Here is a 15,506-nt window from a genome sequence, read left to right as displayed (position 1 = left end):
CTGCTTCTTTGAAGATATTCTGTCTTTTATCCCTCTCTCGATGTTTTCAAGTCATTGGTTTTTAGCAGTTTTTCCATGATGTGTACAGGTTTGTGAAATACTTATCCAGCTTGCAGTTTGTAGAATTTCTTGAATCCGTGGCTTGAGGATGTTTTCTGTCAGTTTTGAAATATTCTTGGCCAATATCTCTTCAGACAGTATTTCTGCCCCCGGCTTTTGCCTCTTCTGAGACTTTAGGTATAGACCTTTTCACTGTGTCCCATATGTCTCTTAAGTTTTTTTTTTTCTGTATTTATCTTCCCCCCCACCCCTTCATGCTTAAATTGCATAGTTCCTACTGATTTATCTTCCAGGTCTCTCGTACTGTGTTGAATCTTCTATTTAATCTATTGAGTTTTTCATTTTAGGTTTTTTTTTTTTTTTCTTCTTAAAATTATAGAGTTTACATTTAATCCTCCCCCACTCTCTGTACCTTCCATTTTTTAGGTGAAATTCTTCACCTTTTTTTTTTTTTCCTTCAACATATTAATCACTGGTAATTTAAAGGCAGTGTCTGAGAAATCCACTATCTTCATTATCTGTGGGTCAGTTCTGATTTCTATATATTTTTTCCTTTGGTGTTTGGTTCTTTAGTCTTGCCTTTTGGCATGCTTCGTATTTTTTTTTAGTTGGTTGTTGGACAAAATTGTATAAGCTCTGGATGCTAATTTTTTCCAAAGAGATTTTCTTTTGGCAGGCAGTTAATTAGAGACAGATCCCATTGATCCAATTAAAGATTGAGATGATTAGAGGCCAAGTTTCATTTATTAAGTCCTCTTCTATTTTGTTTTCCCTAACACTCAGGCTCCTAGTACATGGTTCCTCAGGGGGCTTGACTTAAAGCCAGGGGTGTTTACCAGGGCATCTCTTGTGGTGGGACCTGGCCTTCAGTTTTTTGCCTTCCTAGCAGAGAAATTGCCAGAGGGTTTACTTGGTTTCCTATCCTCTTACCTACTGCTTACTGCTTAGCTTCTTATAGAATAGTGTAGGGACTGCAAGTTCCCTAAGGAGGAAGAAGCAGGGAATGTTGGCTTTGCCTCAGGGTATTTCCCTTCTCTCTAGGGTATTGACCCTTTAAGCCCTTAGTTGTTCTTTACTGCTATTAAGTAGCTTGTTTGTTTTTTTTTGAATCTAGCCTCTGTAGTTGTCAGTGGGAGCTTTGATCCTATACAAGCTACTTTATCTTTGTGGAGTGGAAGTTTACAATACATGTTTAGGTTTGCTTATTTTTAAACTCATGTTCTATATATTTGTCTATTTTTTTTTAACAGAACTTCGTTTCTAGGGTTCATCCTATTTGATTCATGAGCTCCAATTCATTTTCACTTTGTACTGAGTTATTTTTTATGTCAGATCTGCACACAGTTTTTAATTACCACTATTATAACAAAGGAATCAATACATTTTATGTTTAATTTATTGACTTTCAAGTTGTTGAGACTGCAGAATAGACATTTCATCTTACCCTGCATATATTAAGCTTCATGAAATTAAGATGTTTTCAAATTTTTAAATTCCTCTACCTGGTAAATATTAAGCTTCGTGAGATCAAGGTATTTTCAGACTTTAAATTTGTATACCTGGGAGTGCCATGTATACAGTAGGTACTTAGTAATGTGTAGGTTGTGTATCTTTAGCACAATGTTTTTGGTGTTATGATTTCTGTCTGTATATGAAGAAAATTTGTCATCAACATTTAACATCTATTTTTAAATCCTTTTACAAATAACAATATTTTTTATTTATATAATTTATATATTTATTGTGAATGACAGAAGAATAAAGGCAGTGAAAAACAACTTCATTAGAAATTTTAATAAGAATTTAAATGTTGCAAATCTAAATTTTGATTCCACATTTTTCTAGTTCTAAAGGGATATGTACGACATTTGACAATATCCTTTGAATGTCTGGCACATGTCCATCTTGTTAATAACTGATTCCAGGTTTTAGATACAATTCTAGTAGGTTCTAGCTTGTAATTAATTTACAGTCCTGTAAATTTATTCAGTTCCTGCACTCATACCATCAAAATATAATATTGATTCCAGATCTCAAATACATCACTAATAGATTCTGGCTTATCATTACTTCTGTCTATGCATTGTCAAATTCAATGTTTTTGAAACCTTTGAGAGCTTGTAATTGTATTTAAAGGTGACTTTTTAGTTTCAATATAACAAAATATTTTTTATTTTTAGATTTATAAACACCTTATTTAGGATGGTCAATCCTGTAAATTTTTTCAATTTTTACATCATCTGTTTTCTTCAAGATACTTTTTTTTTTTTTTAAGATTTTTATTTATTTGAGAGAGTGAGCAAGAGAGAGAGCACAAGTGGGAGGAGGGGCAAAGGGAGAGGGAGAAGCAGATTCCTTGCTGAGCTGGGAGCCTGATGAGGGGCTTGATCGCAGGACCCCGGTACCATGACCTGAGCTGAAGGCAGGCGCTTAATGGACTGAGCCACCCACATGCCCCTCTTCCACATAGTTTATACACATACTTCCCTTTCAACATTTCTCCATTTAGGAGCCATACCAAGTAAATTTTGGTGTATAAACATCATAGAAGATGGAAGAATGCTGTTAGATCCTTTGAGCAAAATGGGATGGTCTGGTTTCATGTAATAAAATACTGTGAATTGAAGTCCCTCCTATTAAATAACTAGGTGAGGAATCCATTTTTTTTTTTCCTTAGAAATACATTGTTCAGGGGCACCTGGGTGGCTCAGTTGGTTGAACATCCAACTCTTGATTTTGGCTCAGGTCATGATCTCAGGGTCAGGAGATCGAGTCCTGCGTCAGGCTCCATGCTTAGCGGGAGTCTGCTGGTTATTCTCTCTCTCCCTCTTCCTCTGCACCTCCCCCCCCACTCGCTTGCTCTCTCGCTCTCTCTCAAATAAAAATAAGTAAATCTTAAAAAAAATACATTGTTCATTCATTTTCTTGTGGGGCCATTCATCTAGGGTATGTGTTATAGACATGATTATGATCACTTCAGGTAGGTATTTTAGGTAGCATTATGTCTATTGTCATTGTTCAAAAATCTTTGGAATGTCTTTTTACAGTTCTTCAGAGTGTCTATGGCACACTGAAAATTCACTCCCCTTGGGGATTTTCAGAGGTATTCATTTTTATTTTTTTAAAACTTGCTAAGAGATGTTGGGAGTAGGGGTGCCTGGGTGGCTCATTTGGTTAAGCATCCACCTCTTTTTTTTTTTTTTTTTTTAAGATTTTATTTATTTGACAGCAAGGGAGCACAAGCAGGGGGAGCAGTAGAGGGAGAGGGAGAAGCAGGCTCCCTGCCAAGCAGGGAGCCCGATGTGGGGCTCGATTTCAGGACCCTGGGATCATGACCTGAGCCGAAGGCAGACGCTCAACCATCTGAGCCACCCAGGCACCCCAGGCATCCACCTCTTGATTTCAGCTCAGGGCTGTGAGATCAAGCCTTGAGTCAGTCTCCATGCTGGGTGTGGAGCTGTCTTAAGGTTCTCTTTCTCCCTCTGCCACTCTCCAGTTCCCCCTCCCACTCCAAAAAAGAAAAAGACATTGGGAGCAAAATCTTTCATTAAATAAGATTGGCAAATACTGTGTTTAGTCAGAAGTGACATGGCCAGGGGCACCTGGGTGGCTCAGTCGGTTAAGCCGCTGCCTTTGGCTCAGGGCATGATCCTGGGGTCTTGGGATCGAGCCCCACATCCGGCTTCCTGCTCAGCAGAGAGCCTGCTTCTCCCTTTCCCTCTGCCTGCCACTCTGCCTACTTGTGTTCTCTCTCTCTGTCAAATAAAATCTTAAAAAAAAAAAAAAAAGAAATGACATGGCCATCAGATAATGACAATTTTTTTAAACAATAAAAATATCAAAAGAGTTAAAGTTAAAAAATGTTTTTGCAATAGCAGTGTTGTTGGAAACTACCCTGTCATGATGACATTTAAAAAAATCATTTGAATGCATGAATTATTATATTTTTGCTAAAATATCAGTCTTCTTATTTTGTAGTTGAATCTTCTTTGATACTCTTTTACAGTGAGTCCTTTTTTGGATATTAAAGACAGGTTTTTTTGTCTTAACTATATTATGAAATATAGTTAGTTATTGCTAGTTATTGCTTTTAGTCCATTAAACATCTGCAAGGTAAAGGTGATCAGATTTCTCCTACTGGTGCTTGGTACTTAAAACACCTCTAAGCTTGATTCTGGTCTCTGGGCTTGAAAATTGTTATCTTTAGGCAATAATCACTATAAGGAAATCAGTGCTTCTTAACAGAGTTTAGTAATATGTTATTCCTGATTTTATATTTTAAAATAGCTCCATGATAGTTAGATAATCTTTTGACTATGATAGTAAGTCTCTCCAAGTGTGATGTGCCCTAAAGATAGGGTTTCAGTTTTTCTTTAATTAGAGGCAGACAGTGTTCAGGCAGACACTGAATTTTTTGGCAGTGGGTGCATACATCCTTCCTGAAATGTACTGGAATGAGCTTTTTTCTTTTTTTTTTAAATGGGGAAATATAATTTCTTATTGTTATAAAATAAGCACCAGGATACTTATGAGAGTATGATATGGCAGATGTGGTTTTGGTGTTCTGATTTCTGATCTTAAGAAATGTTTCAGCCCTTTGTATAATTCCATTTTTAGATTATCCCAAGGAAGTTGAGATATGTACCAAGAATTATGTGTAGAATATATCGTGTTATGTCTTGTACCGATATAACAAAAATATAATAATGAAAAATGAGAACCAGCCTGTATCTTGGAAAATTGTTAAATTTACAAACCCATATTAAAAGTAAGTTCTTAAATAATATTTAGGGATTGAGAGAATGATTGGTACAAAATGTCTGTCAGGATATCATACATACCAAAATAGTAGCAGTAGTTACCAATGAGTGGTGGGATCATGATTAAATTTGGTATTTGTTGGTATATTTGTTGGTTCATGTTCTTCTGGGTTTTACACTTTTTTTTTTTTTTTAAGGTCTTATTTGAGAGAGAGAGAGAGAGAGCAGGCATGCCGCACGAGTGGTGGGAAGGGAGAAGCAGACGCTTCTCTGAGCAGGGAGCCCCATGTGGGGCTTGATCCCAGGATTCTGGGATCATCGCCTGAGCTGAAGGCAGACACTTAACTGAGTCACCCTGGTGCCCTGGTTTTACACATTTTAAATAATGAATGAGTATTACTTTTAAAATTGAAAAAGTTATATAAATTTGTAACTACAGTGGGGAAATAAAACATCTGATAAAATGATACTTTAAGGAAGTGTGTGTTTTCACATTTCTGCAGGTTATTAAATAAGCATCAGACAAATCTTTGTTATGTATTGAGCACGACTGGATAGAAGGCATGATTCTGGTTCTTAAATTTATATTCTGTTTGTGAAAGAATAGGCTTAAAAAGCAGTCATTACTATAGTGTTTGTCAGATTATACGGATTAGAGTGGTCTTAATTTTAGGAAAGTTTGAGTAAAGTTTTAACAGAGATAGGCCAAGGCTGAATAGATCAGAATGGTCCCGGGTGTAAATAAATAACCAAGCCTGAGAGAAGGCAGTAAAAGAACGGAGTGAGGGACAGTGGAGGTGGAGGTAGAGACTGGAATTGAGGATGGAAGTAAAGAGGATGTATTATATAGAGTAGTGAATTTTAAATTGAAGCGAATCTAGTGAGTCCTGCCACCATTAAAAAAATACTAAAAAATAGATAAATACATGGTAAGGATAAGTATTGTTATGTGGAACTTTTATTAGCATTTTGAGTATGTGTATATATGTGTGAGAGGGGAAGGGAGAACTGGGTTAGGATGTAAAAGGATTTACTGTGCGTTGGGGTGAAGTTTGAGAGCTGCAGAGCCTGCCAGATCACCTCTAACTGTGACTTCCAAGTACTGATGCCAAATTGACTGATTTGTTTAAACAGCATCTCCTGGTAATGAATTGTTCTAGCTTTTGTATGTTAGAAACATCTTTATTTTGCTTTCATTTTTGAAAGATATTTTGTTGGATACAGAATTCTAAGCTGACAGTTTTTTCTTTCAATACTTTAAAGATGTTCCTCTACTGTATTCTGTACAATATATTATGCATTGTTTGCAGTAAGGAGTCTGGTGTCATCCTTATCTTTGTTCCTCTGTACAGGCCTTTTTTTTTTTTCTGGCTGCTTTTAAGATTTTATCTTTGGTTTTGAGCAGTTTGATTATGATGTTCCATGATAGGGTTTTTTTCATATTGCTTGTGTTTAGGGTTTGTTGAGCTTTCCTTTTTAAGGGCATGACACAAAATTTTCACTATCTTTTTTGTTCACAACTTCCAGAGAAGTTGCAAATAGTCTTTATTCAGGACACCCTTGTGCCTAGCTAAGTGTTTTGTTGTGGTGAAAGAAAGGAATAATAAAAATTTGGGAACAACTAGCTATCTTGTCTTTATTATGCATAATACATTTGAAATGGATGAAAGAAAAATATAAAAATTAAAAATCATAAGTATTAGAGGTATACATATATTTATAACCTATAGGTTTCAAAAGTCTTTCCTAAACAAGAGGCAGAAGCATAAGCCATAAAAGAAAATATCAGTGGCTTTTAGTACATAGGAATTAAAATGGCTGTATGACAAAATATATAAATCAAGAAAGATGTGACATACCAGGATATGGTAAATATACAAATGAAAAAGATTAATATTCAGGATATATAAACAGTTGTTTTAAAATGGTAAAAGATACCCTAGAATGAACAGAGCATACATGAAAAATCCACAGTAGAAATCCATATAGTTCATAAACATTAAAATATATTTCCTGTCTCATAACCTGAGAAATGCAAATTAAAATGACGCCTTTTATTTGTCTATCATCTAGGTAACCAGTGTTCACTACGGTGTGGGGAACATAGGTGTTGTCACACATTGTTAGCGGGAGCATAATTTAGTATTGTCTTTTTGGAGGTCAGTCTGTCAGTATCAAAACCAGTGATGTGTAATACCCTCTGATCCCATAGTTTCAGTTTTAGGCATCTTATAAAAATTATCAACAGATGGGCTAAGTGATGTCTGTATAAGCATATTGATTGATTGATTTTATTTTTATTTGTCAGAGAGAGAGAGTGCGCACAAGCAGGGGCAGAGGGAGAGGGAGAAGCAGGCTCCCCACTGAGCAGGGAGCCCGATGCAGGACTCAGTCCCAGGACCCTGGGATCATGACCTGAGCTGAAGGCAGACGCTTAACTGACTGAACCACCCAGGCATCCCTGTATAAGCATATTTTTTTATATCATTGTATTAACTCAAGGTAGTAAATTATATATGGGAATACTTTTAAAAATTATGATCTGTCCATACCATGTAATATTATGTAATTATGAAGAAGAATGAAGTGGTTCTATATAGACAGAATAATCTTCAGGATATGTTGTTCAGTGAAAAAAAGTCACAGAACAGGATATATAGAAAGAATCCATTTATGTAAAAAATAAAACCCAAAGGGTGTGTGTGTGTGTATATGTGTTGTGTATATACTTTTATAGAAAAAACGTGGATAGATACCATTCTGTTCATAGTGCTTACATTTGGGGAGTGGATATTGGGGAGGTGGGGGTTTACCCCATGTTAGTCATTGTGATTTGAACTAACTTTACAGTGAAACTAAACTTAACATAAAAATGAGTAAATTGCCATTGTAGTAAAAATGAACCTAATTTTTTGGCTTTCACATATATTTTTAGGATTGGTCCAAAGGAAGACTTTTTCCATTGTTTGAAATGTAACTTATGCCTAGCTATGAATCTCCAAGGAAAGCACAAGGTATATAATTAAGTTTGCATAATTTAAGAAGTATTAATACTGTGTTTGAAAACCAGCTTAAATCCTAATATGTTTGGAAGCATGCTAATTTTCAGATATTACCAAGTACAACTATGTTGCTTTTTATTTTTGAGCATTATTAAGTAGGTGTTCTAAGACCTATGCCTCAGAATATCTGATCTACAATTCTTTTTCTTCTGTATAGTGTATATGAACACTTTTTTTTTTTTTTAAGATTTAAAGAGCACACAAGCAGGGGGAGGGGTAAAAGGAGGCGGAGAATTTCAAGTAGACTCTATGCTGAGCACAGGGCTTGACATGGGGCTCGATGTGGGGCTTGATGCCAGGACCCTGAGATCATGACCTGAGCCGAAATCACGAGTTGGCTGCTTAACTGACTGAGCCACCCAGGTGCCCCATAGGGTCTAAGAATCCTTATATCAGTTATTAGCATAATGTTGACAACTTCTAAGTAGGTTTATGGATTCATCTCATTGGTACTGGTTTTAAGAATAACTAAAAATGAGGGGTGCCTGGGTGGCTCAGTCAGTTAAGCATCTGCCTTTGGCTCAGGTCATGATCCCAGGATCCTGGGATCGAGCCCCGCATGGGGCTCCTTGCTCATTGGGGAGCCTGCTTCTCCCTCTCCTGCCACTCCCCCTGCTTGTGCTTTCTCGCTCTCTGTCAAATAAATAAATAAGAAGTCATAAAAAAAAAGAATAACTAAAATAGCATAATAAAGAAGCAATAGCAATGTAACAGCACTTCAAGAAAATTCAGAAAATATTTTTATATTTCCTTTCATAGTTAGAAATATTTTAAATTTTGGATCTATTAATTATAACATGATACCAGGCCCTTTAAAATTATTTTTCATTATTTAGAAAAAATCTAAAAAACATCAGAGATTAGAGAGAGTAATGAGGATTTTTTTCAGTTAAATTTTTTATTTTAATTTGATATAGGTAACATTAATGAGGATTTTTAAATAGATGCTGGCCTAAAATAGTCAAATGTTAAGAGAAATTGAATAATGAGCATTTGGGATATGGTGACAAGGTAGAAGGGAAAAAGAATGGGGCTGAGTAAAGATGACTCTTAAGGTTTTTAGCCCTTGCTTTAAGTAATTGATTAATGGACAGTGAATTTGCTGGAATTAAAAGATTGAGTTTGGTTTTATAGGCTTGAGTTTGGAGGGTGATAGCTGTGTGGTCTTTCAAAAACTATATGCACATTTTCTCTTACGGTATCTTTGTCAGTTATTTTTTTATTGTCTGTATTTTAGTAAATGGTCCTATTATCATATACTCAGGTGCTCACTTAAAAAACCTGGGCATCATTTATGGCTTGGTGCTTCCCCTTACCTTCCCGCATTTAATCACCCTGTCTTACCAAGTTAAGAGCTCTGGCACTGGAGGCAGCCTATTGGAGCTCAAATGCAGTTCCACTGCATTTGAAGTTACTGAGCTTCTCTAGGCCTCAAATACCTCATCTGTAAAATGGGGTAATAATTGTACCTGCATTTATAGTTGTGGGACCTGATTGAGCTAATGCAGGTAATGTACTTAATATATGGCATGTAGTAAACTTCAGTAACATGAACCGTTATCATTGTCGATATCCTTAAGTAGCTTTGGAACAAAACACATACAAGCTGAAAAGATTCCAAACGTTATTACCTCTGCATCTTTGGTAAATCTCGATTCACTGATTTTCCTTACTTGTAAAATGCAGATAATTTCTTGAGTAATTTCATTGTTTCAAGTAATGTGCAAAGCCTGAAATAGTTGTGTGAGTTAACTGTTCAGTTCCTATCTGACATATAAGAGACATGTGTTAATGTTAATTATTATCTTTCGTAAGTTAGCATCATTGTTTTCGTTATCACTGGTTTTTATTAATATGTACTGTCATTCCATCTAGTTAAGCTTTTAGTAACTTGAGTTTCTCTTTTAAACAGTGTATTGAAAATGTTTCCCGGCAGAATTGTCCAATATGTTTGGAGGTAAGCTTAAAATGTTATTTGCTTTGGAAATATTCCCTCTCTCTCTCTTTTTTTTTTTTTTAGTTACAATCCATTTATTCTCCAGAAAACCTGAGGACATCTAAAGAGAGAGAACTAATATTTTCTTAGCAAAAGTCATGTTGAAATTGCAATAAAGGGGTGCCTGGCTGGCTCAGTCTGTGGAGATGCAAGTCTTGATATCAGGGTCGTGAGTTTAAGCCCCATGTTGGGCGTGGAGGCTACTTAAAATATTAAAATAAATTCGGGAGTAGCAAATTTGTGAGGCGTTACTAACTTTAAAACATTCCATCTTTTGAGATTAAATTTTTTAAAAATTTAAATTCAATTAATTAACATATAATGTATTATTTGTTTCAGGGGTACAGGTCTGTGATTCATCTTATATAATACCCAGTGCTCATTACATCACATACCCTCCCCAATGTCCATCACCCAGTTACCCCGTCCCTCCACCCTTCTCCCCTCCAGTTTGTTTCCTGTGATTGAAGAGTCTCTTATGGTTTGTCTCCCTCTCTGGTTTCGTCTTGTTTCATTTTTTCTTCTCTTCCCCTATGATCCTCTGCCTTGTTTCTCAAATTCCACATATCTGTGAGATCATATGATAATTGTCTTTCTCTGATTGATTATTTCACTTAGCATAATACCCTCTAGTTCCATCCACATCGTTGCAAATGGCAAGATTTCATTTTTTTGGAAATATTCCCTCTTGAATTTAAAGTACTTGGATATTTATATTGTCTTCATGCAAACACTAACATTTATTTCCTTTATAGGACATTCACACATCCCGTGTTGTTGCTCATGTCTTGCCATGTGGACATCTTTTACATAGGTAAAGTAATTCTTTTTTCCTCAGAAGTGTTTGAAAATAGTGGAGATGCTTTTTGCTTTACTAAAATAGTGTCATATATTTTTTTCAGAACGTGTTATGAAGAAATGTTGAAAGAGTGAGTGTTTGATGGGATTTTTAGAAGTTATAATTGTAAGATGTCTGATTTTTTTTTTTTTTTTTTTGGTGTGGGGTGTGGAAGTGGGCTAACATTGCTGATACATCTTACTGGCATGGCAGATATTTATCTTGAGATGGGTAGGGTGAATGAATAGTGTTAAATTGGGCAGAGCGTCTTGTGGATATAGGACTGCATCTTTGTCCCCATGCTTATATTATGCCTAATTTCATCCCACAACTCACAAGAGCTACCTCTTCTTTTCTGGCTGTGCTTACCAGGGGTGCAGGCTCTGCCAAAGGCAATCCATAGCACTGTAAAAATGCTGAGGCATGTTGCTCAAAATTCTGTTAAAGCATTATATTGGCCCGGATAATCATCTGCAAAGAAAGCTGGTAACAAGATTATCTAAAGCAGAGACTTTATTGTGGGGGAAGGATGTTAAAATGAAATGAAAATAGGAGATAAGAGACTGTGTAAATGTATTTTGGTCCTGCAAATTCGTAAGTAGAACTTTTAATTTAAGAGCCAGATAGAAGGGAATTCTTCAGAATTTTTAGAAAGAAAATGATACAATCTGAATTGCCTGAATATATTAAGAAATTGAGGTTATTTAGCTAAAAAAAGGAGCTGAACAGGTGTTTTTTTTTTAATTAATTTTATTTTATTATGTTAGTCACCATATATTACGTCATTAGTTTTTGATGTAGTGTTCCATGATGAACAGGTTTTTAAAATATATTAAATATAGGGGTGCCTGGCTCACTCAGTTGGAAGAACATATGACTCTTGGCCTTGGGTTGTGAGTTTGAGCCCCATGTTGGGTGTGAGATTACTTAAAATAAAAAACTTCATATAAGGGGTGCCTGGGTGGCTCAGTCGTTAAGCATCTGCCTTCAGCTCAGGTCATGATCCCAGGGTCCTGGGATCAAGTCCCACATTGGGCTCCTGGCTTGCCGGAAAGCCTGCTTCTCCTTCTCCCACTTCCCCTGCTTGTGTTCCTGCTCTTGCTATCTCTCTCTGTCATATAAATAAATAAAATCTTTAAAAAAAAACTTCATATAAAAAATATATTAAATAAATTCTACGAAGAATGCGAATTCCTTCCCACTTTAGAGAACTGAGGAAAAAGAAGAAGGTGTAAAAAATACCATAGGTTACAGGATTTAATTAGAAACTATAGTGTAAAAGTTCCCAGGTTTGTAACAGGTCATCTTGAAATACAGAATAATGCTCTGTTTTGGATGGTTTATGTACCAGTTAGCATGCATCATCTTGTATACCTGAGTTGATCCACTCCTTGTTTAATGTTTGGAAAATAACCTTTCTATCTCTTCTAGAGGCTACAGGTGTCCATTATGTATGCACTCTGCTTTAGATATGACTCGGTACTGGAGACAGCTGGATGATGAGGTAGCACAGACTCCTATGCCATCAGAGTATCAGAACATGACTGTGGATGTGAGTATAATTCGTGCTTAGAACTTTTTAGGTTCCTGGTTGATGTTCTTGTTTATTTTTGCCTTTTTGCTCAAATCTGTCTAAAAAATACTGCTTTGGCATAGACACCAATGTGATGATTAATGGAAAGGACCAAAAATTGATTTTAGTTACTTTGAATTCAGGACCAGACCAAAAAAATACTAAGAATACCTTTATGCAATTCTTCCCAACACTAGATGGCAGGCAAAAACTTTATTCTGAATTATTTACACCTTTCTCGTCAGAGCCAGTCAGTAATGGAACTGAGTGGAGGTGAATTACTGGTCTGATGTTTTATTTTAATTATGTTTTATTTGTAATTATTTTAAATTTTATTTCAGGCATACATATTTGTTGATTTGATGATTAAAAAAACATTTGTTTTTTTAATGTTCATTACCCTTTTTATTCATGTGGATAATTGAATTGCTAGTAAGGTCAATGAAGGATCACTTTTAGAATACTAATTGATAATTATGTGATGTTTTACTATAGGCTTCAGTGTGCTATGTTCCGTGTAGATAATTTTTTCAAATAACAGCTTTATTGAGATAAAATTTATATGCCATGTAACTTGTCTATTTAAAGTGTACAGTTTAGTGCTATTTAGTATATTCTTGGAGTTGTGCAGACATCACCACCATCAGTTTTAGGATATTTTTATTGGCCCCAAAAGAAATCCCATACGCATTAGCAGCCATTCCCCAATCCCCTAGCTCTAGGCAATCACTAATCTTTCTACATTCAGATTGTATTTTTAATTTTCCAGATTATAATTTTGAGCAAATTTGGAAGTTTTCTATTTATTATGGGTATGACTTCTAAAGCTAATGCTTTTCTCACATAGTAATGCATTGATTTATTTTCAGGTTAACCCCTTTTTTATTTTTCGGGATCTCAGTACTAGAAGAGATTAATTCCCAAGTGACATCTAATTGTCATTTTGGGGATATGCCAAAAGGTTCTTTTTATTAAATTAGGAAATACTTTTTTGGACTTTGATTCATTCCTGAGGCATTAAGAACTTAGTATATTAAACTTAAAGAATGAGCAAAAATATTAAAATTATGTAAAGATTTGTTTTATTAACTAAGATAATTTGCAGGTGTCAAGGAAAAATAAATCATGTATGTTATTTTGAATTCTAAGTATAGGTGTCAATCAGATTATGCCTATGTTAGATTTTGTGCTCAGTACTATTTATACTATTTGGGAACAGTCTTAAAATAAGACTTCTTGACTCAAATCTACACTTTCATCTTCTAAATTCAAAGTTACCTTAATAGTCTCTGAGAGTTTTCAGAAAACAAATAAAAGGCATTTCTATTTAGGGAAATGTTTAGACTTAGCTATATGTGTTTCAGTTCTTCGGTATGATTTTTGAGGAATTGTTTTGAGCAGACAATGCCATTTTCCATCTATAAGGTTTAATATACTTAATTTGAATTCATCTCTTCACTTTTCAGATTCTCTGCAATGATTGCAATGGGCGATCTACAGTCCAGTTCCATATATTAGGCATGAAATGTAATATTTGTGAATCCTACAATACTGCTCAAGCTGGAGGATGTAGAATTTCACTAGATCAGCAATGACCAGTGTATACTACACTGGAAAACAGCATTTTCTGATCTAGAAAAAGGCTATCTTTAGTATTCTGTTGTCATAATGTGTCCGAAACTATGCATTAGAGTTGATGTGTTTTGTACTAGTGTCACAACATAAAATCATATTACATGTACTTAAGGATTCAGGGTCTCTTTATAGAATTATCATAGCTTTATATTGGACGAAAGCCACTGTGCTTGTGTTTTGATTGGAAATTCCTTTAGTGTCAGTTGTTTGGAAGCCAATGATGTTTGCCACTGAAATTCACATCCATAGAAGTATATTATACTTCCTTGGGACTTTGCTTTAAGTGACACTATGCACGAAGAGTTCATTTCTAAAGTTCTTGATAGAACTGCACTTATTTCTCAGTATTATTCTTGACTTTTTAAGGGCTGTGCTATAATGAGAATATGTTCTGTCTTACTGTTGAAATCTTACTGCGCATACTTTAGAATTTTCTAAGACAGTCCTTTGGATCCTGTAAATGTGAATTTTGATGTAATAACTGTTAATAAAATTATATTGAAACAGTGTTTTATGGGAAGTTTTTTTCAGGGTTATCTATTTTTGGCTCAACTTGGGCAATATAGTCATATGTATTTCTCTATAAATACGAATAAGCATGCATGTATATGTGTGCATATATATTTCTATAGAAAACCTCTTTTTTTTTTTCTTTTGAAGTATTCTTCCGTTAGGGTAGTTGGGGAAAAAAAAAAAATAGAACTCTTCCAAGCCTTAAGAAAAACAACACTGAAAATAATTTTGGTTTGGTTTCCCAAAGTTATTTCTTCAAGGAATAATTCATTCATTCGGTCAGCAAGTATTTAGTGAGCAACTACTATGTGCTGGGTAAGGTTCTAGATGGCTATGGAGACAACAGTGAACAATATAGACAAAAGTCCCTGCCCTCATGGTGTTGCCTCATTCCTCATATGCCTCATGACTAGCCTTTTCCTTGCCTTTTTTATGCATGAAGTGGTTGTCTTTGGTGTAAATGGGTGGATTCTTTCTTTCCGAAGTGCTTGAGAGTAGGTATGGATGAGTGAAAGGGGCATGGAATATTCCTGGTAAGATCTCTGATTTTATAATACTTTTTTGGGCTCATGTAATGGAATTAAATATACCTCTTAATTCAGGAACAAAATACACAAAAATGCTTTGATGATCGTACAGCTTTTACAGTAGTATTCCAGTCTCCAACTTAGCCTGTTTTATAAAGAGCTTTAGGTTAGGAAGTAAAATGTGTACATATCAGTTGATGGGTATTTATTGAACACCAGTTTTGTAATTTTGAGCTAGTTGAGTCCCCTGCAAATAAAGTTTGTCTTAAAACTAGAAATCCTAACATTTCTGGTACATTTATTTCTTCTGTTGAAATCTGTTTACCTGGATAAAGGCAGTAGTATTGATTTCCAGTTTTGGGCCCAGATCTTTATTCTCTTCTGCCTTCCTGTCTTCTGTCTTCTGCTCTTCTTGTGTTCTCTCCCTGTGTCGGTTTCCTTGGCCCAGGCAGAGCAGCAATGCTGATGTGTTCTTGTGCCCGGTGTTAGCGGTCAGTATACAGATAAGGAAAGACTAATTTTCCAGACGTACTACTTTTTAA

The 15,506-nt window shown here is 35.3% G+C and overlaps 1 protein-coding gene across 9 annotated transcripts in view; it reads left to right on the top strand.

Annotated features, from left to right (window-relative positions):
- The window catches only part of RCHY1 (ring finger and CHY zinc finger domain containing 1), an 80,954-nt gene that overhangs the window by 7,982 nt on the left and 57,466 nt on the right, over window positions 1–15,506 (top strand). For 5 of the 9 annotated variants that reach the window (XM_064584597.1, XM_064584603.1, XM_064584604.1 and 2 more), the window contains exons 4-8: window positions 7,756–7,834; window positions 9,795–9,839; window positions 10,634–10,692; window positions 10,781–10,807; window positions 12,148–12,268. In XM_064584597.1, coding sequence (XP_064440667.1) covers window positions 7,756–7,834; window positions 9,795–9,839; window positions 10,634–10,692; window positions 10,781–10,807; window positions 12,148–12,268 — 331 coding nt within the window. Of the gene's footprint in view, window positions 1–7,755; window positions 7,835–9,794; window positions 9,840–10,633; window positions 10,693–10,780; window positions 10,808–12,147; window positions 12,269–13,755; window positions 14,434–15,506 lie in introns of those variants that run through there. The other 4 variants (XM_045881000.3, XM_064584602.1, XM_064584598.1 and 1 more) reach the window with 4 other exon arrangements.

This window comes from Mirounga angustirostris, unplaced genomic scaffold (genome assembly GCF_029215605.1).
Source record: "Mirounga angustirostris isolate CCGP_5_RB_7025 unplaced genomic scaffold, mMirAng1.0.hap1 SCAF_2, whole genome shotgun sequence".
Classification (NCBI taxonomy): Eukaryota; Metazoa; Chordata; class Mammalia; order Carnivora; family Phocidae; genus Mirounga; species Mirounga angustirostris.
This window is presented reverse-complemented; position numbering and strand designations above follow the sequence as displayed.